General features: G+C 43.3%; 1 protein-coding gene across 1 annotated transcript in view; it reads left to right on the top strand.

The window, feature by feature from the left end:
• The first annotated feature begins 11738 nt into the window (after positions 1 to 11738).
• PIAS1 (protein inhibitor of activated STAT 1) overlaps positions 11739 to 22424 on the top strand; it is a 59990-nt gene continuing 49304 nt past the window's right edge. Inside the window, 1 exon segment of the mRNA XM_067305440.1 lies at positions 11739 to 11778. Coding sequence (XP_067161541.1) covers positions 11755 to 11778 — 24 coding nt within the window. The 5' untranslated portion in view covers positions 11739 to 11754.

Genomic DNA, 22424 nt, shown 5'->3' with positions numbered 1-22424 from the left:
CCGCACCGAGGCTGTAAACTGGGAGGCAATGCTGCATTACTGCTGTGCACGCAAGAAGCAATTGGTTATTGCTGCTTTTTGCCTTTTTTTTTTTTTTTTTTTTAATCTTCTTTCTGCTCGCTGGCCATTAGCTTTTTATAGGGTGTATTTTACATAGCTGCCCTGTGCCAGGTGGGGGATCCGGTGAGAGAAAAACGAGGTCGTGTCCCCGGCTGGCGTTCAGCATCATCGCTGACGTGGCTAGCTGTGCCATAACCGTGCTGCCGAGAGCAGGGTTTGGCCTCCGGTCTTCTCCGTCGTGCTCGTTAATGCAGATTACGTTGTTCACGGGAGCCCCGATGTGAGCGCAGGACCGACGGCGCCGTCATCTCTGAGTGAAGTGGCCAAGAGGCACTAATTATTTCTTGCTATAGTTTTAAAGAATTTTTCTTCCTAGATGGAGGAAAACTGCAGGCCATCCTCAATGAAAAAAAAGGGAAAATAGTATTAATAGCCTATTTTTATTAGTGCAAAAGAAAAAAAAAACCTTCAGTTAAAAGACTTGCAACTCTAAGCAAGGAAATTCCACCTGAAAGAGAGAACTTGCTGTTTTGAAAGGGTGTGCTGGCTGCAGACAGCAAACGAAGAGGGTCTCGTGCAACTCTGCTTTTTATGTCTAATATTAAATTCACCCATTTATTCCATTGCTTTACCCCAGGAAAATCACTTAGTAATGCTGCTGATGAGATAAATTTCTGGACTAGCCGTGAGTACTGAGCATCTTCCAGGATCAGACCCTGACATTTCCCTCTCCGTTTTTTGCTGCCTCCTCGTCCGGAGAATTGACATTTATGTAGCTCTTCCCATCCTCCAGGTCCTTTATAAGTGCTAAGGTTTAGTGTATTCAGCAAATGGAATGATGACGGGAGACCTCATTTCCCCATCTGTCAGCCAGTCCCGAACAACTTGTGCGTCTTTCCCTTTGGAGAGAGATCTTGGGCCAATTAAAAGTTTCGGTGTTCAATTTAATGTAACAGCCATTCTGATGTAAATTCTGTCATCACGTTTCTGCCCCAAAACGTTGTACCTATTACAAATCGTCCAAGGGTTTCTTCCTGCCTCGGCAGCGGTGGCCGGGTCTGGGTGACCCAAGCTCGCACTGCTCGGGGTGACCCACCTTACGGCTCTGAGCAGCTTCGAAGCCAGGGAAGGTGCCGATACGTCATGAAAACGGCGTTGCTCGGCCGCTGCCCTTGCAGGACTCGCGGGTGTTGACTGCTGCCAGCTCGGGGCCCCGCGCTGCTCCCACCCGCGACCCTGCGCCGGAGCAGCCGCACCGCGAGAGGTGCTTTCGGGTGCAGGATTCCCCCTTCTCGTGCGCACACGCGAGCTTTGTGCTCGCCTCCCCTTAGGCATCGCCGCCCGGCCCCTCGCTGCCGCCCCGGCCCGGCCCAGCTGCAGGCTCAGATAAGGGCTGGCCGGGGCGATAAGGAGCCCTTCCCTTCTCCTCCCTCGTCCGCAGCACCAGCCGGTGAGGAGGCTCCGCTTAGGAAATCCCACAGCCTCGGTTAAATGCGTGGAGCAGCGGCTGCCAGACGAAGTGGGTCACATGCAGCCCTGCTCTCTGGAAGACTGATACATTAAATACAAATCCTTGGTGAAAGATAGGAAATGCCTTTTTTTTTTTTTAAATTAAAAAAAACCTAATTTTTTTTTTAAAGCACTAGAAGAAAGTAGGCTCCCCCCTCCCAACCCCATGTCTCTTTAGGAGACACCCTCGAGGGTCCAGGATAAGGTGGTTTCACCTTGAGCAAAACCACGTTATGTGATGGGGCAGAATGGGCAAAGACACATGGTCCAAAAGAGACGGGCAGAAGTTTGGCACTGGAGCTATTTCCACGGGAAAACAAAAGGGTTTCTGAGATAGGTGGGAACAAGCACCAGTTAGAGGATATGAGTTTTTGAATACTGTCTTCAAATGCAGTGTGTTACTAGCAGTGTTCGTACATGATGATGTATACACCTGTTTTTACACCCTTAATTCGGTTGGTTGAGTGCAAGGGGGTGACGCAGTCCAGCAAATCGAGAAAACAGGGCAAATAAATACATTTTCGTGATTGTCTCTCAGCTTCTCCCTCGGCAACACGTTTCCGGAGAGATGGACGAAGATGCAGAACTCGGTGTTTTGCCGTCGTGCATCCGCGACGGGACTTTGAAGAGCAGAACACGAGGCCAGGGCGGCAGGGCCCCGCCGGCGTCTGCCGTAACGTGCCGCCGATAGCCGTTACCGCACCGCGGCTAGCACCGTTGGCGAGGGCACAAGGCGGCAGCTCCGGGTCTTCGCCGCTCCGAGCTTCGCAGAGCGGAGCAGGCTGGAGCCTTGCTGCCGCGTCGTTCTGCCGACGCACCGGCGTCTGCCGCCCACGAGCCGCCGGCGGGTGGATTACGATGTCAAAACAGGGAGACGTTGTCCCGCACCCGTCCCCCCTCGGTGGGTCAAGGGCTTGCTGTCTGGCTTGGGAGCCCGTTAGTCTTTTTGAAAGCATATGGCCAAGAACGGCCAAAAAAAGAAAGAAAAAAGTCGCGTGTGTTTGGGTCGGAGCCGCGGACAAAAGGCTCTTTGTGCCACGAGCTGACAAGGACAAATAAAGAGGAACCTGTTGATCTAGGAAAGAAACGGAGGATTGCGGGGCGGCCACGTGGTGCGAAGGAGACCTTGGCCGTTTGTCCGGCTGTCAGGCTCGCTCGTCGTTAAAACGCTTTCGGCAGCGACGGCGAGTTTGTTAACGGAGCTGCTGGCTCCTGCTCGCGGGGTTTTTCTGTCCTATGAAACGCTCAACATGCCGGCCTCGTGCGACCGTATCAGAGAGGTGATACGCTCTTAACTGGCTCCTTGCCATGCGTTAGGTGCTATAGAGAATGATTAAAGTTTGTAAATACTTCTGGTGATTGGTAGCACTATAAACAATAAATGCTAAAATTGTGTGCCCGACGATGATGCGTGAATACAGGATGCCAAAAAAAACCCAACCTAATAACAACCCCCCTATAATTCAGCAGAGTTATTGGAAGTAAACCAAAAGCTACGTCTAATGCTAATAATAAGCATATTTCCCAAAGGTAACATTTGATTTCTATCCAAAACCAAACATATTTGAAGCTTTGCCTGAAAATCATTGTGTAGCAGTTTAACTGGGACGTTTTAATCTGTGAATAACTTTGTAAAGCCTTCAACCAACTCTGAAGAAACAGCAACGCAGACTTGACAAGACTGGGCTACAAAACGCTTCACAGATAATGTGGTTTTCTTCACAGCACGTCTGGAGAGACTGGCGAGCTGCTCTGGTCTTGTGCGATGCACATCTGGCGAGCGCATACAGCGGTGTGCGGAGAGCACTCCGAGCAGAAATACTGATATTGGACATTGATGGGCTGCCTAAAATGACCTCCAGAGTCTATGAAGTGCACCACAGATTAAAAAAATCTATTATAGCCCATTATGTTCTGGAACGTGTCCTGGTGCGCATCATGGTGGAGAACGCCAGTCACCCTCTGTATTTGCTGTAGTAAAGGAGACCTATGGAAATGTGCTAAATTCGAAATAAAGAGGGGGGAAAGTAACAAGAGAACGCTTTTTTTCTCTGGTTTTATTTATCTTTACAACTGAAAAGACCAGAGCTGGGGAAGGTGACTGGAAAATAAAACACAAAAGGAGAGGCCCCTTGCTGTTCTTTAAATATAGGTTGAAATGGATGCAGATAATGCACTTGGAAGGACTGTCTCATTTACCGGCTTTCAGTAAATTGCTGGGCTGTGCTTCCCAATGATAACGTGACAGTCACGTCTGTGCCAATAAGTATATGCTTTTTTTTTTTAAGCGTGCAATTTCTTGCAAGCAAAGTTTGAAGTGTTTAGTCTGGGATGCCCCGACTGCTCACCCCGAAGCTTTTTGATCCTATGCATGGGCACAGAAATACTTTGGGCTCGTGCGTATCACTCCAGGTGGTACAGTGTGTTCTCGGTTCTCTGTAGCTTCTTGCAGAGACACAACAAACTGTGCTCACACGCGATATCCTGCTGTGGCATGGGGAAGGGCCGGTGGCCCTGCGGTTCCCGCGCTCCTGGCAGCCTTGCACACTCCCCGGCCCAGCGGCGGTCGTTTCTAGCCACTGCTTGCTCTTCATCCTTAGCCGTCTCAATTTTTGCCCCTGGAAGTTGGTGATAATCTCCCAGTGACATCAGCGCTGCTGGATTAGGCCCAGGGTCTGGTTATCCTCGTTAAAAGTATAAACTAATATTTCGTAGTTCAAACTAGGTTTGCTACAGACAGCACCGCTAGGGATTTACTGCATGATACCAGAGTTGGTGCTTAGGTTTTCTTTGAATAATATTTTTTAACTGGAGGCAGACCTACTCATATATGCTTTGAGAGAATAATTTTTATGGGTAAATATGATCTTTATTAGTATTTGTCTTTCTTAATTCATTAATGTTAGTAAAGAGCTTTGAAGATGAAAGCGCAGTATGCAATAAATATTAAGATTACTCCAGTATATTTAATGTTGCTAGCATTCCAGCTCCATCATCTTTCGTCCAAGAATCTCAAAGTACTTTCCAAATGCTGATTAATTTTCTCTCAAGAGTCCAGGGAGATACCTATTATTATCCCCATTTCATAAAGGAGTCATTTTAAGTGCATTTTACTCCATGCTTGGTCAAAATCAGGGAACGAGGCGGGAGTCTACTTGGGAATGATCCAAAAATTCCTGACTCCCATTCTGCTGCTCTTGCTGCTAGACAGCATTCCCGTCTGGGGAGTGTGGTGTGGTGCTCACCCGTGCAGGACTCGCTTTCCTTTGTCAGGTGCTTTTATTCATCGCTCCCAAAACAAAAAATAGACAACAACAAGCCGGCCACACCCAAAACAGGAGAGGAAACCAAACTCTTCCCGAGCAGAGTTATCCTGGTTACTAATGTTCCTGAGTGGGCTAGGGTGAGTTTTGCTAGCACATGAAGGACAGGCCTGGGGTCCCATCCATCACCGCTGTTTACGGTCGGTGTGGTCGGACACTGTGTTGTCCAAAAGCTTGTTTAAAAACTTAGTCATGAAATGACAGCCGGTGGGAAAGGGGCCTCTAACAGAGGAACAAAAGTGACGTGTGTATGGGGATCTTTCAACTTGCAGGGGTAACTCTCAATCGGATGCTGTTTTCGAATCCTCCTGTAGAAACAGCACCTTATAATCCATACAGGAGACACTGTTAAAATGGATTTATTCTCTCAGTGTAGACTGGGTGAGGCTGTATTGTGGAGCAGAGTGCAACTGAGCGCAAGAGATCTGGGCTAAGCAGCACATGCTGCAGCTGAACTTCTTCAGAAACGCTCTCCCCAAGCCAGAGCCTCGGTTACGGATGAGCCAAGGAGACCGTTCAGAGACAGCGTGACTCCAGCAAGCCATGAGAACAATGCAAAGTTCAAAAATAGCAGTATTGACTGGTGGAAAAACAACAGCATACATATAATTTTCAGGTAATTACTACAGTATAATTAGCTTTGCTGTTTTCATATGAGCCATCTGAAATCAACTCTACTTGCTACTGTAACTCAGCTTTGCTCCCATGAGTAAAGTGATTCTTTAAAAATAGAGATTATGTAAAAAATGAAGAAGTGAGTACCTCGTACCAAATACCATCTCTGTGCCAGCAGGCATAGCCTAGCTGCTGGCATTTTATTCAGCATTTCAACCACCTCTGCTCTGAACTGCTTTGGGCAACGTGAGAGTTAAAGAACAGGACATTAGAGGCATAATGCCCTCTCTGCTCCTGTATATCCTACATTGCTTGCATGTGTAGTCCTTAATGGAAATAGCAGCACTGGAAAATTGTTGAAGGACAGGGAGGAGGAGAGAGATTTGAACTGTAACAGGCCTCTGTACCTTCTTCTAGATCCCTGTATATGACTCTAACACCCCAAGCAGAATTTTACAAAACAGGACTGTATGAAAATGGCAGCATTTTACGCCTACCATGTGAGCGCAGAAAGATGGGGAATACAAGACCTTCACATAACATCGTAACAGGGACTTGTGCTGAACCATAGTTCTGTAAAATTTAGCACCTTGATTTTATTTTATTTTTTTGCTCTGCCATAAGCAGGAATTTATTCAGTATCTACAGAAGGTAACTTCTTAAGCATTAGGACCTTGCCCTCCTATGTAAAAATCACTTGTTAATGGGAATGAAAGAGTTTGTCGCAGTCAAAACTTGTTTCTGTTGCTGTTGTAAGTCTATATGGCTTAATTAAAAGCCTGCCTCGCTTCTGAAGAGGTTTTGAAGATAGATGTAACTTTCTGTAGTTTTCTGTCCTTGTGCTTGAATTGTCCTTGGCCCATTTCAAGCTTCTGAACCATCCAACGCTTGAGGTATTACTTGGTTTTGAAACAGCACCTCAGACTTCAAATCTCACTATGAATCGGTTATGGCCTGTTGCAGTTGCTTTACTTTTTCTTCTTGTGCTGAGACTACGTTTTATGAAAATGGGTGCTAATGATAAAAAAAAATCACAATTGTGACTCAATGAAATGGAATTTTATTGACGAAATCTGGATTCAACTCAGTCAAAGGAAATGCTTTTACAAGTGTAGATGAATATCTCAGGAATGACTATTTCTTCTCAGCGGAAAAACTATTCTAGCCTTGATTAACAAAAGAAAAACATGACAATTCAAATAAAAGTTCAGAGAAAAGTGAACAAATGCACCTACAGAACTAAAAACATTCAACAGTGGCAGTTTTCCTGGGATTAAAGTTAACTGGAAGCTGCAAGAGCAGCAGGATGCTATCTGTTATCTTCTCAGCTAGTGCTATCTCTAAGTAACATGTATGCTTCACTTTGGTAAAGCAAGCAGTCCTCCTATGACATTAAAGTCATCAAGCGTAAAGCAGTTTTGCTGTTGAGACTGCTGTCATTAGGTATCAAATTAAGGCTATATGAATGTGTTTTGCACAAAACACCTCTCTTGCTTGTTCAGAGGTAAACCAACCACTTCTATTTTCTTGCACCTGAGCTCCATAAAGGTGCAAAACCTGAAAGAAGCGGGACAGAAAGCAATGGCTAGGAGCCGTCGGTGGCTGGACGAGCAGGGAGGCTGGTCCCTGGGGAACCAGACGGAGAGACCTCGTTCTGTTTGTCTTTGCTATAAAACTTTGTCTCAACTTGACACAACTGATACTTCATTTGACACAGTCCAAATGTAAAACAGCTCAATTATGAAGGAGAGGCCCTAAGAACATTAGCAGAGTACTATGAGCGAGCACGTATCATCATTGACATTAGGGTGGAAAAGGCTAAGCAAATAGTTCTAAAGAATGGGCTAATTGTTGGTCCTATTACTATTGTCTTGCAGCTGCAACTCTTTGTCTAGCAGTAAAGTACACAGGGAGCTGAACTTGACTTGGAATGTGTAATTCCAGGCAGGAAATACAATATACAGGGCATTCAAATATTAGAGAGTACAATTAACATTTTAAAAGATGTAACAAAATCGCAATAGGGAAAGAAAGGGTTCGTATTGTGACCCAGATAGGTTTTGAGTGCCTGGTGTTTTAAACTGCACCCATATGTATTCAGGAATAAGACAAGTTGAAGTTTAGGAACACAAAACCCAGGAAATACGCAAATGTAACACTGCATATGTAATTAAAGATTATAGTAACTCATTTACATGTACTTTCCATATTGCAATAACGTTGTTATACCAAGAGATCTAAGGATATAAAAGAGGTGGCATTAACAATATGGCCTAGTATCTTTTCCTAATTTAGGATTTTATTTGATAAACTCACTTGTTGTAAATTTTAATAACACAGGCAGCAAAGATGTAATGAATATTCCTTTTCTAAATATGTAGCAGGCTTTGCTCTGGGCCCAATCTGAGAGATGATGGTAATATAATATAATGTTGCACTTGAAAGTGAATTTAGGGGGAGTTGTATGTACTAGCCTGGTTTCAGTGTTATTCTATATTGTTAAACTTACTATATATCAGATTAAGCATTTCCACATACATTGCATATAAAGAATGGAATGGACTTAGTTTATCTGACATACTGGCTGCTCCATTTTCTTCCTATGCATCCAAGTAATTTTCATTAAAATGTTCCAGAAAAAGCTATTTCAGTGATACATCTAAATGTTTTGTATGCCTCCAACAATCTCAAGAATAGAGATGTTTTTAACAGTTTGATCATGTTTTTCTAACAGGAAACAGATTCATTGAGAGAGAATGAATTTTTAAAATAACTTTTTATTTATCCTCAGGACCAAAAATGCCCTGCCCCCTGCTTGCTTTGGAGCAGAGGATAAGTTTGGACTATTAGAAAAAGAGGAGAAGGTCTCAGAGGCTCAAACTAATGAAAACAACATGTCAGTATTAAAACTGCATATCTGTATTAAAAAATGTTATTGTGTCTGAATATAGTTTTCAGAAAACGAGTTACGTGACATGATAAATTTTTGGGATGGTTACAAAATAGGAAAATGGAAGAAATCAGGGTGGAAGGTAGATTCTGGAAGTCATTTATTTTATTGCAATCTGGCAAAAAGGGGAAATGAACCTTTGAATATGGGAATTGAAAATACCATAAACTTGAATGTTTGAGGAAAATCCCTGATCTTTATTTTTATTTCTCGTTCCTTCCCCCAACTCTCTGCAAAAGGTTAAAAGAGAAAAAAGTATTGTATTTTTAGCTCAGAAAACCAGGGAAGACTGACAACTGGAAGGCTATTTTGGAGGTGCTCTTACTTGCTCCAGCTACAGGCTAGTTGCACTCCTGGAGGGGCCCGTCTTTTTGAAATGAAGAGAGAATCCTGACAAAGAGATCTGAGTGTTGCTATCATGGACAGAACTGCAGCAGAGCTGGAGCAACTGCGAGCAGCTTTGAAAATTATTGTGTGTTGACAAAGTCTTTTCTTGCCAAAGAAACCATCATCTAAGTCTGAGGAGCAGAGAGGAGCAAAATTTAATTACATGTAAATAATTGTCTAAAAATAGAAGCTCAGATTGTTTTTCACATTAAGTTCCTGCTTCATGCTTAAGTATATATTACATTAAAAAAGAAATGACTATCAGAAGTCCAAACTGAAAAATAAAGGGCCTGTATTAGCTTTGTCTTCAAAAGTACACATAGACAAAAAAATGTGTCAAATCTGAATACACTGGTGTAAATAGTGATTTGTTATGTTAATGGTTCAGCTGCATGCCTTCTTACAAAGGGTTCTGCTTTAATTTGACACTGTATAATACTGAAAAATTTTCATTGTGCAGGATAAAGTCTTTGCTGCAATTTATTTTTGTCATTGCTACAACAGTCCTTAAAGGTTTGCTAAGTTCTTGGTTTATTAACTCATACTAGTAAAATAGCAACATAAGATTAATTTTATAAACAACTCGACCTTTTATATATTTACAGTATTGAGGGAGAGCCACTTTGAACTGAATATTCTGTACCCTTTCATTTAGTTTGCTTCCTTATTTTAATGTATCTGAAGACATTCTCAGCCTGCTTTATTTAAAGCAAGTTTTGAAAGGGGATGCTGTGGTTTATGGCCGTGTGTCAGGTTTGATAGTGTTATGTCATGATTTAGCAAAGCACTTAAGCACATGTCCACATCCCACTGAATTTGGTAGGAAGTGAAGAAGCAAAAAAACTGTTTGCTGTGCAGCAAACCTCTTTCAGGAAAAAAAAAAGGCATTGAAATAAAAGGATATGCATTAATCTGATTTTAGATCTTTTTGCCAAGTTCTGTAAATTACTAGAAACAAACTAATAGATCATATTAGATCAGGGTTATTAAACATTTTATCATTCAAAATAAAGTATTCTAAACTGGGCTGGTTCAGACCACTGAAATAGATCAGCTAATTATGGCACATGTGGGTGGACTGGGTAGTCATCTGACTTTTTTTTAGATATCTTGCCTGCAGCCTTGTCCCCCTCCTCAACCAGTGTTTTAGGCACAGTGATAACTCTTCATTACATGCAGTATTAAGCCAGAGTGTCTTAATATTACTTATCGGCCTTTTCTAATTGTTCCTCATTTTTTGAGTACTTGATTTGATATGCAGAGGCTGAACATTCAGAACTGTAACAGAAATCAGTGAGAACGGTGGATCCTTGGCATCTCTGCAATAGAAAGGGAATGTTTCCACGACCTGGAGAAGAAAGAGGGGGACCAGAGAGGAGTCGGAAGGTGCACCTGGGTTTTTCTGTCAATCTGGCCTGAAGACAGAGTTGAGGAATGCTTCTGAATGAAATGCCGTTTGGAAAGAGATGCGGGCTGTTTCGTTTGTTCAGAGGAGCAGGACCTTGTACACATTCTTACCAATAAAAGGGCTGGTATCAAAAAGCTGCTTACTAGAAAGATATTAGATACCACTGTCACATCTTTCTCTCAATGGAAACTACCTAATTCTAAATTGTGGCGAACTATTCAGGTCAGATGGGAGACATAAATTGTAATTCAGTAATAATCATGAGTGGTAATCTCTTTACCACTGATTCCCTGTGTGGCCTCAAGCATGCTTTCTTTAATTTGTAGAGTGGAGATATTAATGCTATTTTATCTTGCAGTACAGATAATGCAAGTGCTTTACAAACATTTCTGAAAGTATGATGATGAATTCCACAGAAAGGTCATGAAAAAAGATGAATTCTGTATCTCTCACTCACTTAAAAGGATGTACAACACTGACCTTCCTTAAGGGAAAGGACAAGCAGAAAAAGTGTCATGGCAATCTGTAATTATAGAATAATCCACAGGTACAAGGAAGCCAAATCAAGCTAAGGTGCATGACTTAAATGCTAATATTTAAGCCGACTGACTTCACAACCAAAACAGTAATCTTATCACATAGCATTTTTGGTATGTATTTTTCCCTCTATATGATCTGGTCTGCTGTTATAAGAACCCAGCTTTTACTCAAAAAATGCTATGGGCAATTTTAGGTCTAAAAGCTCTGCTTTGGTTCTGTAGGCCCTCATAAAAACACAGAGCCTAGGCCATATTTCTTGCTTTTTGTGAGGGGAGGGGGAACCAAAAAACCGCAGGCATGGTATTTTATTGATGCACTGAATTGCCTTTGCAGGAGTTCAGGAAAAAATAAAAAAGATCATTTTCCCATTTTGCAATGCAGTTCGCAGAAAAGAGGGGGGCAGAGGAAGGAGCCTGGCAGGACGCTCTGCTCCCTGATCCGGCAGTTTTGGGGTCCCTCGGTGCGCTCCGAGGGGGGACGGGGAGCCCTGCAGCGGTACTTGATTAAGCAGCAGGAAGCGGAGTGCCAAATTCCTATTTTAATCAACTTATGACTAGAGGAATGCGTAGCGACCTCTTCCCTTCTCTTCTAGAGGGCCCGGCAGCCCCCGGAGGGAGCCGGCGGCAAAGGGCCGCCGCCGTCTCCTTCGCGTTCCCCTCACGGAGGGAGCCGCGGGGGAGGCGGGACGCAGCCGGGCTGAGGGGGGTGCGCGGCGGGCGGGCGGGCGGGCAGGCGGGCAAGCCGCCTTCCTGCCGCAGGTCCCCCGGGACGCCGCGGGGGCTCCCCGAGAGCCGCCGCCGTCCCCCGCCCGGCGGAGCCCAGGGGAGGGACAAAATGGCGCCCTGATTCAAACGCTGCGCGCGGCGTGCCGGCGGCGGAGCGGGGAGGGGGGGAGAGGGGGGGAGCGCGGGGGGAGGCGGCGTCCCGGCGGGGTTCACTGCGCCTGCGCGCGGAGTTGCAAGATGGCGGACAGTGCGGAACTAAAGGTACAGCGCAGCTCCAATTCCCTCCGCGACGCCCCTCGCCGCCGCGCCGGGGGCCGCGGGGACCGCGGCGCCCCCCTCCCCGCCTCTCCCCCCCCCGCCCACCCCCCTCCCTCCCTGCTCCGCGGCCAGCGGAGGCGCGGCGCTCCGCCACCCTGCCTCGCCGCGGCGGCTCCCCGCTGGCAGCGGGGGCTGCGGGACGGGGCGGGGAGCGGAGCGGAGCGGAGCTGTCCTCCCCTTCCCTTCCCTTCTCTTCCCTCCGCCGGGCAGAGCCCCCCCCCGTCTCGGTCCCGCGGGGGCGGCAGCGCTGCCCCGGCCGGCCGCGGAGGGGGGGAGGGGGGGCGAGGGCTCCCCTCAGCGCCCGGCGCGGGGGTGAGGGCGGCGGTGGCCGCCGGGCGGCCGTTACCGGTTCCCCCCCCACACCCGCCGCGCTCCCCCCCAGCTCCCTCTCCGTCCCCGCGAAGTTTCCAGCGGCGGCTCCGAAGGGAGACGCCGGGAGCGGGCTGGTCCCGGTCCCGGCCGCGGCGGCGCTGACAGGCGGCCGCGGAGCCGCCGCCGGGGGGGAGGCAGGGTGGGAGGGAGGCAGCCCCCGCTGCGCCGCCGCCCGTGGCCGCCAAGGGCCTCGTAAGGGCTTTCCTGTCACCCTGCGGAGCTCCTAAAAAAACCCCCAAAAAACAAAAAACACCCCCAAAACCCCAGCCCCCGTGCTCTGAAGCACCCCGGAGTGAAGTTTTTTTTCCTCCCCAGGCGTGTGAAACTTGAGGTGGGCTCTGCCGCTGGGCTGCGGTGGCATTTCGGGTGGGATGGAGGAGAAGGCGTAACTTCGCGTAGCGCGTGTGGTGTTTGGGGGAACGGCAGGGATGGGAGAGGGTGGAAGGGAGCCCACGCAGTGCAAAAAAAAAAACCAAAAACCCACAAACAAATATTTAACCCCCTTTCCCATCGCTTTATGTTGGCAAGGTGACTGGGGAGAAGGTGCCAGCTGTTCCTTGCACACCGCCATGTATTTGAAAGTTTGAGAACTTAATTATTGTAGGGTCTGTATTCATCAGGAGGACTGCTGTTTCATACATTACTGTAGTGAAAAACACATAAATCAGAAGTACGTAGAATATAAAATATGTGAAGCATGTCTAGGGAAATCCTTTGTCTTTTCCTAGCATTTATGCGGGTCTTGTTTTTTTTTTTTTCATTTTCTTTCTGCATATCAAGTGTTTTGTGTGCTTTCGTTTTTAGAGGTTTGCGGTGCTGTCAGGATGTAAAGAAGTTCTGGTGTTTTGTGCGTGTTCAGACTCTTTGGGGTCTGTGTCTGCCAGGTCAGGACAAATAGGTTTTTAAATCCTCCCCTGCCCTTTGTTTTTCAGGGTATCTTGCTAGGGATATTGCCTGAGCGGTGTTGCCCCCAAGCCTTTTTTTGTATTATGCTTCCCACGTAATGAGATAAAAGGTTGAGATTTGATTCCAGTGCTAAACTCTTGTTCATCTCAGCATGATAAATGGAATAGTGTATTTTGGTAACTGACTCTAGGATTTTTGGTGCACAGTAGCTGGCTTGAAAATATGTGATGTGTGTATATATAAGCATAACTGACTCATATGGAGTGAAAAGAGGCAAGAGCTAGGGAATAAAGTTTTTCTTTCCAATGCGTGTTGAGGTGGCAGTATGGTGGTCAAAGGACAGTGCCAAAAGGTGTGACTTTACTATTAAAACTGAGGATTTATTGATCTTTGGAGCTTTGAAATCTGAAGCCTCTCCTCCTCTTCGCTGCAGAGCCTCCGGGCTCTGTGTATGTATACACGTGTTGGAGTGCTGCTTTGCTGTGCTGGCACAGGGTAGAGGCCTTCCTGGTCTTTCTCTGCAGCTTTACGGTTAGGGGTTGTGTAGAAGTATATTTGTGTCCACTTGTCATGCTGACTTTTTTTTATTGATCTCCTCTTAAAGCCTGCTTTTCTTTCTCGAGAACCAGTAGAGAGGAAAATATGTTTTTGTTTTTTTTTCCTTCTCTTTTAAGTACTGTTGCTGCCTTAGGGATCTGAAGGGTAAATGTCAAACTGACTATTTTCAATTTCACTTTGCTGCTTGGGGAAGCTAGTGGTACCTGCAGGCTGGGACGGCAGGATGGCACCACTGCATTCCGTGCCTCTGTGAAGAGGAGGTTTTGTGCTGGATAGGAGGGCTTGGCAATGTAACTGAAGGAAAAAAAAAATAGTTACTTCATAAACTGATACTTTGAAACCTTCAATATAGGGGGCTCGAGTGCATTTTTTTCTTTCTAGACCATACAAGGAAAAAGGGGTATGTGTGTCTCTGCTGGGAGGGAGGGGGGAGAGAAGAGGAAGGATGAAATTTCTGCCTGGCATTTTAGCTGTGTCACACATTGTGTTTTCCAGAAGTAGTACAACTCAATTATTGAGTATTGGGTGAGGTGAGCAATCCTTGGAAAAACGTGGCTAATGCAAAGGTGCTATATCATAGTTGGGTGCAGTGGGTATTTTTAAGTAGGAATACATCCCACGAAAACATACTTTTACATTCTTACTTTTTTTTGAAAGTTGAAAGGAGACTTAACTGAGGGAGAGTTTGTGACTCAGACACTATTATTTGAAAAATAAATAATGAAATCTTTTCCTTATTTTAATTTTTTGGGGTAAAATCTTTCTACATCTCTCCTCTAACTAATTAACAAATGGCATTGATTTCAGATCTAGTGACTTGCAAAAACTAAAATCAAACCAAATAGTTGCATGGTAGGTAATTTACTTGCCTTTGCAAGGAAAAGTTTGGCAGAGAATTTTGGTCGTGTTTTTCTGTCTCTAAAACTTTCTTGTCTTTCTTTACAAAGGACCCACAGGATTAACAGGGAAAATGGGGAAGGCGATTTGACACATAGCATTGCTAAACGCACAGAGTAAAATTAAAGATCTTGTTCCGCCAGGAAAACTAGTGGTCATTCTTTTTTGCCATAATTTTTCACAGAATTATAAATCATGAATCAGAGTTCCTTGTAAAGTATTTTCTTACTGTGATCAAGAGTTATTTTGATCTTCTGCCTCATTTAAGAATTTGCATGCTATTGAGGGGAAAAAAATCAGATAAGGTGAAACATACTTTGGAGATCCTAGACTTGTAGGGTAACTGAATTCTTTGGTACTCTCAAAATTTTGGATAAATTGAACTAGGATGTTTTAATTTCTATTCATAAAACAAGGTAACTTAAAAATATTCTGTGGATTACTTTCCTAACTCTATAGGCTAAGGCATATGTGAATTTTCCTGATCTTAATTACTATTCCTGTATAATTGCATACAGACTCTAATTTATCTCAAGGTAAGCTATTTAAAGCTCTTTCTAATTGGAAGGAGTATACTTGAGTGATTAAATCTTTCCTTCAATATTTCTTACATCTCTTTAAATTGGTTATTAGATTGTTGTGATCTTTGCCTTCTACTCAAGTCTTTTGGAAATCATTACGCAGTTTGCAATAATCAATTCAATTATACATGGATCAAAGAATAAAAAAGAAAAGCTTATGTTCTAGTATTGTCATTCTTGATACTGTCCTAAGAAGCTGGTTTGGAAAGCACATGCTGGGGGGTTTTCTCCTTTGTTCTCTCTCCTTTTAAGAAAGTGCCTTTGGGGATTGAAGAGATCCCTGGTGTGTTTCTTGTTAGACACAATTTATACTTTAAAAAAAAAAAAAAAAAAAAAAAAAAAAAAGTGAACCAAGAGTTTGAATGAAAATACATAATAGCATTTCCACACAATGATGATGAAAACAAACCATTTAAAAAAAATCATTTGGGAAATGCCCTTTCCCTAAATGCAGGGAAGCTGTTTTTTGAGGGGGAGGCTAGTAGTACAGCTTTCAGGTGGTGGTGTTAATAGTGACAAATGGATCTCTGGTATGGAAATGCAGTTGTGTTAAGTTGCATCGTCAATGCTAATGAGCATAAGCTACCTATTTCAGTGTTCAATTAGAATTTTTACTCTTCTGTATTATGAGCTATTTTTACTTAATCCTTTTATAAGTTGCTGCGGTTTCTGTGATTAAAGTCAACATGATCCATTTTTCATTGTTGTCCAAGTCTATGGATCCCATTATTTTCATGTCTGTAATTTGGTGCATGTCAAGATAATAGTATTTTTAACTGTATTTTGGACTGTCTTTCTTCAATTCCAGTGTTGAAGACTAAAAGCTTGAAGAGATCAGATGAATAAAATTGGCAGCTGTGCATCACTGTTTAACTGTCAAAGTCCCAATCCATAACACTTCTTTATTGCCAATAAAAAACAGATTGCGTATTGTATACACATAAATATAGTGTCAGCACAGTTTAAGTATAAACCCTTCACAAACATTAGGGACCATCCTGGAAGTATGTGCAAGTGGAATTCTTATTCATGGCCACTTGTGAGAAGGAAGAAAGGTGTAAGAACCAGTTCTTCATAGCAGTTATCTTTCATGGGTTTCCAGTCTATTCCCGTGTTGTTACAAGGGTATTTATAAATGATTGCTAAAAAGCTTAGATGCTAAGAAATGAATAGGTAGAAGATGCATCTTATTTAGCTTTATTCCTTAGGAATAAGACCAAAAAAGATCACCCTAGAGAGGGGGAGACATTCAGGACTGCTTGGCTATTGATTAAAAATGGTTATGGATCAGATATGTAAGAGAAACAGTTTAAAAATGTCACTTGAAGCAGGGTGTAGACATTTAAGGTATCTTCAGATACTGAAGTTATTTATAGCATTGTAGTTGATCAGCATGGTTTATGCTCTGACCTGCATTTCTACAGAGCACAAAGATAAGTGTAAACTTGTCACTAATGTGTTTGGCATGGTGGGTTTTAGTTCCTGTAATCTGTTCTTGTGGAGTTCAACATCTGATCATTTTTCTCTGTAGCGCCATTATAGTGAAAAACAAAACAGAATTTCTAAACACTTGAGGCTTAAGTGCTGCCTGTAATTGTTCTGAGATACCCCCAGCCCTCTCCATTCCTCTGAGTGGCTATTCTCGGTATTTCTCTTAAGCATCTCTTGTAATCCCTGTTGATTGTAGTAATGCTTATGAGTGAGTTTGTAGCTGAACCCCAGGGTTAATCAGCTGGTGAACTCCATTGACGTTTGGCTTGTTGGTCTTTGCTGAAAATGTTGGATTTGGGGTAATTGTACCTTTCTTGCTATGAATCAAGGTTTTAAAAGGGTTATTTTATGGGGCCTTGATATCACCCAGTGTCCCAGAGGATGAGTGGGATCTCTTGCTGCTTTCCTTTTACCTTGTGGTATTTGTGTGGCCCTTTGGCTCCATAAGGAAAGAATTCTGCCTACAAACATTAAGTTGTCTCAGAAATGTCTCTCTACTTTTGGGGCTGTGCTTCCACTTTAGAAACTTTTACTTCAATTAAAGATGTTACAGGTGCCCCCCTACTGGAAAGCTCCACTTTATTGCCCTGAGTAAAAAGGAATAAAAGTCTTGGGAAAGTCACAAGTTCAGTGATGAATGTAAACATGTTTTTATGTCAAAAAGTTGTCAATATATACTTTGTGTGCCTTTTGCAGTCCTGATGCCTCAGCTAATGCTATCCTCTGTAAATAGGAACTTCACCACTGGTTAACACACAAATGTGCCTCAAGAATCACAGAGAAGTTTGTCCTGTTTTTGAGGGGAGAAGTGGGAAAATGAGTTGTTTGGGTGATTGCTGTGACACATGCTTGAGCAGCTGAATTTTGGAGTCGTCTTGATCAAGCTCTTTTTCATTAAACTGATTACCTTACTGCCCTGTCACTATTCCAGCTCTGTGTGGACCAATAAATACTAGGAATGTTGGTTTGTTTGTTTTAAATGAAGATGATTCAATTTTATAATGCGAAAATTGCTCATAGTACCTTAGATGGAATCTGTTCATGAAAATAAATGCCTTTCTTAAAAGTAGAATCTCTTGCTAGTTAAAGTAGGGGAGGTGAGGAGAACCAAGGATGCTTCAGTAGCTTACAAGAGGGTGTTTACTTCTGTAATTTTACTCAATGCTATCAAAGCCCTTTTTTAACACCTGCACTAATTGCCATAGAACTTGGCTAATTCAAAGTAAATTAGCACTGTAGCTTTGGGGCTACAACAAAAAGCGGAAGATGTTAAACCTTTGAAAATGAAACTATATGGAGTTGAGGATGCATGGGAGGGGACATGTTAACTTGTACAGCCTTGCTCTGATCTTCCAAATTGTCAGTAGGAACGAGAATCAAACTAGAGTGTAGGTAACATTATATTATTCTCTGTGTGCTGTGGTAGAGACTTTTCTGTCATTATTTTTCTTCTTATTCTTTTGCCGATATTCCTGTATCGGATGCAGTTTTATTGATCCAAGAGTTTCTTAGCAATTTGCTTAATCTTGTTCTGCTGCTGGGATTAAGGATGGCTATAGATGTACTGCCATGTCTCCACTGATATATCCTGTCTCTTGACATATGCTGGAGGGGTTCCAGAGTGCTCCATAAACAAGAGTGAAGTTCCAAGACCAGGGCAGATGGTGAGTATTATGGGGTTTGTCTAGAATACATGAAAGGAAGAAGTGAAAAGCTATTATATAACTAGCCCAAGGTCAACCTAAGCATGCCCTTTATGTCTACAGGAGATGATGTATAGGAGTTTTATTACAGGAAGTGGCATGATAATTCATGGAGAAGGAAAAGAAAGATTTTTAAAGTCTTTTATTGCTAAGACTAGGGTCCTAGGCTCTGTGGCAGAGCAAAGACTGTGTGGATATACTAAAGTTTATTTGGTATGGGAGACTGAAAGATGGAATTAATCACCTTATGTGCATCATTGGAGGTTGCTCTGTAGTGAGTTTCCCTTGTTTTGTTTGGGAAATGGTAATGAGCTTCCTGGGTATGTGCGAGTATGTGAGTAGCCCTGTGAGCAACCATGTGTGAGTAGCTCTGCCTCCTCTTGACTTCTGCCTCGACTGCACGGGCTGTAGGTGGTGCTTTTGTTGCCAATTTCCGTCTTACTGGTACATCGGACTGGAAGGGGGAGTACGAGAAAAGGAGGCTTTCTCTCTCTGCCCTGCCTTGGGGCTGATACACGGACAACAGATTTTGCAGAATAGTAAGCAGTGAAGTAGCTCTCCCTCTGTTATTTTCTTCCCCATGTCTTGCATGTTCGTAGTATATACTTGGAATGCTATTTTCCGGTTTGCAGCAGAGATCTGATCTGTCATGCCAAATTCTTCTTATCAAGAGTTTAGTAGGCCTCTCCCACTAGCTTTTCATGGTGTTTTGTTCAGTTTGACACCTAGTTGCTCCCTTGAGCCTGACCATAGATCATAGGATAATTTTGGTTGGACAGGACCTCAGGAAGTCTCTAGTCCAACCTCCTGCTCAAAGCATGGTCAGCTATGAGGTTAGACCTGGTTATTCAGGGCTTTTTCTAGTCTGGTCTTGAAAACCTCCAAGAATGGAGACTGTACAACCTAATGAAGATGTGTTATAAAATCCTCAGCGACCTCAGAAATGTGAAAAGCTAAAACCTGAGATTGTCCACTAGTACTTCTGAAAGAGGTGAGATTTGCTTCAAAGAGTTAAGACTTCAAAAGCAGCTTGCCTTCTAAGGGGAGATGAGAATGGGATGACAGGAAGCACCCAGGCATCTCTTCACTAGGGGTTTTTGTAGTATTCCTCTCTTGAGTATTGGTATACCAAGCTCCCCTCCTCTTCCTCTCCCCACCGTTAAATATATGGTTGTAAAGCAGCCTGAAAACTGAGCTCAGCCTCACTACTGCTCCTTTACAGCACTGCCTTCACTTTCTCAAGATGCATCTTTTGTGGCCACAGCCTTTTTGAGTGTGCAAATGTACATGATAAATGTTCCCAGAAGTCCACGTTGGGCAGGAATTGAGGCATAATCTTTGGGCAGAGTTGAGGTTAGAGGACTCATTTTCTAAGTTATTAGACTAGGCTTACGCTAGGAGACAAAGTAAGTTCTCTTCTAAAGAGATCACTAAGTGCAAAATTCCAGAATGCTCTAGCTACACCAGAATTGTACATGAAGGGTTGTATTCAGAATGATTCTGCCACAAGGTACGTACTCAAGCTCTGGCCAGTATTGTGGCCTTACCTTCCTGTGCTGTATAATTCATTTTTAGCAGCTGTAAGACGCAAAGGGTTGCATCTATAACATTTTCATGGGGTGTGGTTTGAAATAGGATGTGTTAGGTCCACCAAGCTTTGTCCGAGGCCCTCTTCAAACTGCATTTGCTTGATGTTGTTACTCTGGTCTTAAAGAGGCTCACAAAGGGGATCAGTTTGGCAGCTGAGCCAAAAGACAGAGTATAGCAAAAGAATTTATCCCTAGTTGCTTCTGGGATTAAAATCAGCTATGTGTATCTTTGCAAAATAACTGTTAGTCTGAGATTCACTCCATTTTTTCAGTCCAGTCTCGGTCCTTCTACATGTTTGTGGTCTGAGTGTAGCAGGGTTCCTCCAGCCTTGTTCTCTGGCACGTGACACTGGATAGCTTCCTGCTGAGAAAGTATCTCGGAGAAAGAATAGCATCCCAGCCTGTTTGCTATGTAAGTAGATAGCTTAGTTTCACTGTCCAGCCACGTGAAGACACTTACTGTTCTTTAAGGTGGGACAGTCAGTTGAGAATCATTCAGAGCTGCAATTTCTTGCTTACTCTCATTTATAATCTTCTGCAAGATGTTCTTCCTGCCTTCTTTGGTGGGATCTGGACTTGACAAGGCCACTCTGTTCAGCTTTTCAACAGAAAACATAATTAGTTAGCATGTAAAATAGAGTGTAGGATGGAAACAGAAGTAGTGAACCTAGTTTTACTTGGCAATTTAGCATAGGTGCAGCTCTCACACTCTCTTGCGTGTGCTCAATTCCGCTGCCCCCCTTTTCTTTAATACAGATAAGCAGAGGCCAAATCCAGTAGGGGTAATACTCTCATAATCTGAGATGCAAGAGCATATTGTAAAATGTTGTGTGGATGAGAATGTTTTCAAATAGATTCATTCCCATTACTGTTTCTTGAGACTCCCTTGACAAAATGATCTCACTTTTGTGCAGATGTTGTATTTTGTTTCCCTGGTGGAAAATAAGAATCTTCAAAACGGTCCAAGTATTTGTGCAGATTTTCAGTGTATTGAAAACTCTGTTAAGAAACAGCTTTGCTCAAACTATCTATGGAGTTACTAGTGCACCTATAAACATATTGCACCAAATTCAAAATAGTAGAAACTTCAGCAGTGATACAGAAACAAAACTGTTCTGTTCTTAGGTCCCATGTTGATTTAGCAGTATCTCATCGGTGAATCTGCTGAGGCCACTTGATGGCAGGGCTTCAAATTTTTTAAATCTAATAACAGAACTGTTGTCAGTTTGAATTATAAGTATTTTAGATAATATTTTTCCAAAGGGTGCACACCCACTTTTTTCATTAGGGTTTTAATTTTCACTTTTACCTCTTTGTTGTTAAAATTTGACACTCTCAGTTGCGAAACAGTGCTTTTATTAGCGCTCTTGGCAAAATCACTTGGGTTTTTGAGGAAATGGCAAAAAAATAAACAATGCGTATTATAAAGTGAAGCTTAAGAATACAAGAGTAGCTATACTGGTTCTGGCCAAGAGTCCATTAGCCCAGTATTGTCTCCGACAGCTCCCAGAAGTAAGTGCACAGGGAAGAGTACAAACAGGACAAGCATGAGAAATACTAACACCTCCTCATGATACTCTCCCAGTCTCCAGCTATTTTCAGCTCAGTCCCCTGAAGGGTCCCCTGAATCTGATAGGGGCTAATAGCCAGACAAACCATAATAAATCTCTTTTTCGAGTGCTTGTCCAGAGTCCACTTGAGCCTATATAAACTTCTTTTGTTCACAATATTTTCATAGGGATTTCTGTTGTTCTGCTGTTTGCTGCATGATGACCCTCCTTGTTTTGTTTTGAACCTAGCTGACTCCTACCAGCTTCACATGATGATTGCTGTATTTTTGTGAGAAGAAACAATGAACAGTTGATCCCTATCTGCTCTCTTTATGCTGTTTGTGGTTTTATAGATTGCTGTTTTATCCTTCCCCAAATTCTCTATTTTCTAGGCTGAAGTGTCCTAGCTGTTGCCGTTGTTTAACAGGGAAGTCACGCTGTATTTCTGTCATCCTTCTGTGAACCTCTCTATCTCATGCATCTCTTTGTAAGATGAGATGACCAAAATCACCCGTTCTTCCAGATCTGTGTGAACCAGGGATTTATACAGCATATAATGATTTCTCATTTGTTTTCTGTTCCTTTTCCTTTAATTTCTAACACTGATTTGTGTGTTTGACTGTTACTGAGCTGATGTTTTCATGTGTCTGTTTATCTTGGACCAAGAGCTTGCTCTGGAGTGGTAAAGGTCATCCCAGAGCCCATCATTTTGTATGTGGAGCTAGGTCTGTCTTTGCCCATAGGCATCACTTTACATTTATGTATATCGAATTGCTCTGTCACTCAGTGTGATGAGGTCCTTCTGCAATTCTTCAGCCTGCCCTCATCTTTACAACCTTGTCATATCATCAGCAAACTTTGTCACCCCACTGCTTGCGTCCCTTTTGAGGTCATTAATGGATAGGTAAAGCTACGTGTCTCAGCACAGGTCCCTGTAGAACT

This window comes from Apteryx mantelli, chromosome 15, assembly GCF_036417845.1.
Source record: "Apteryx mantelli isolate bAptMan1 chromosome 15, bAptMan1.hap1, whole genome shotgun sequence".
Lineage (NCBI taxonomy): Eukaryota > Metazoa > Chordata > Aves > Apterygiformes > Apterygidae > Apteryx > Apteryx mantelli.
Note: the sequence above shows the minus strand (reverse complement) of the source record. Positions and strands in the feature narration are given on the sequence as shown.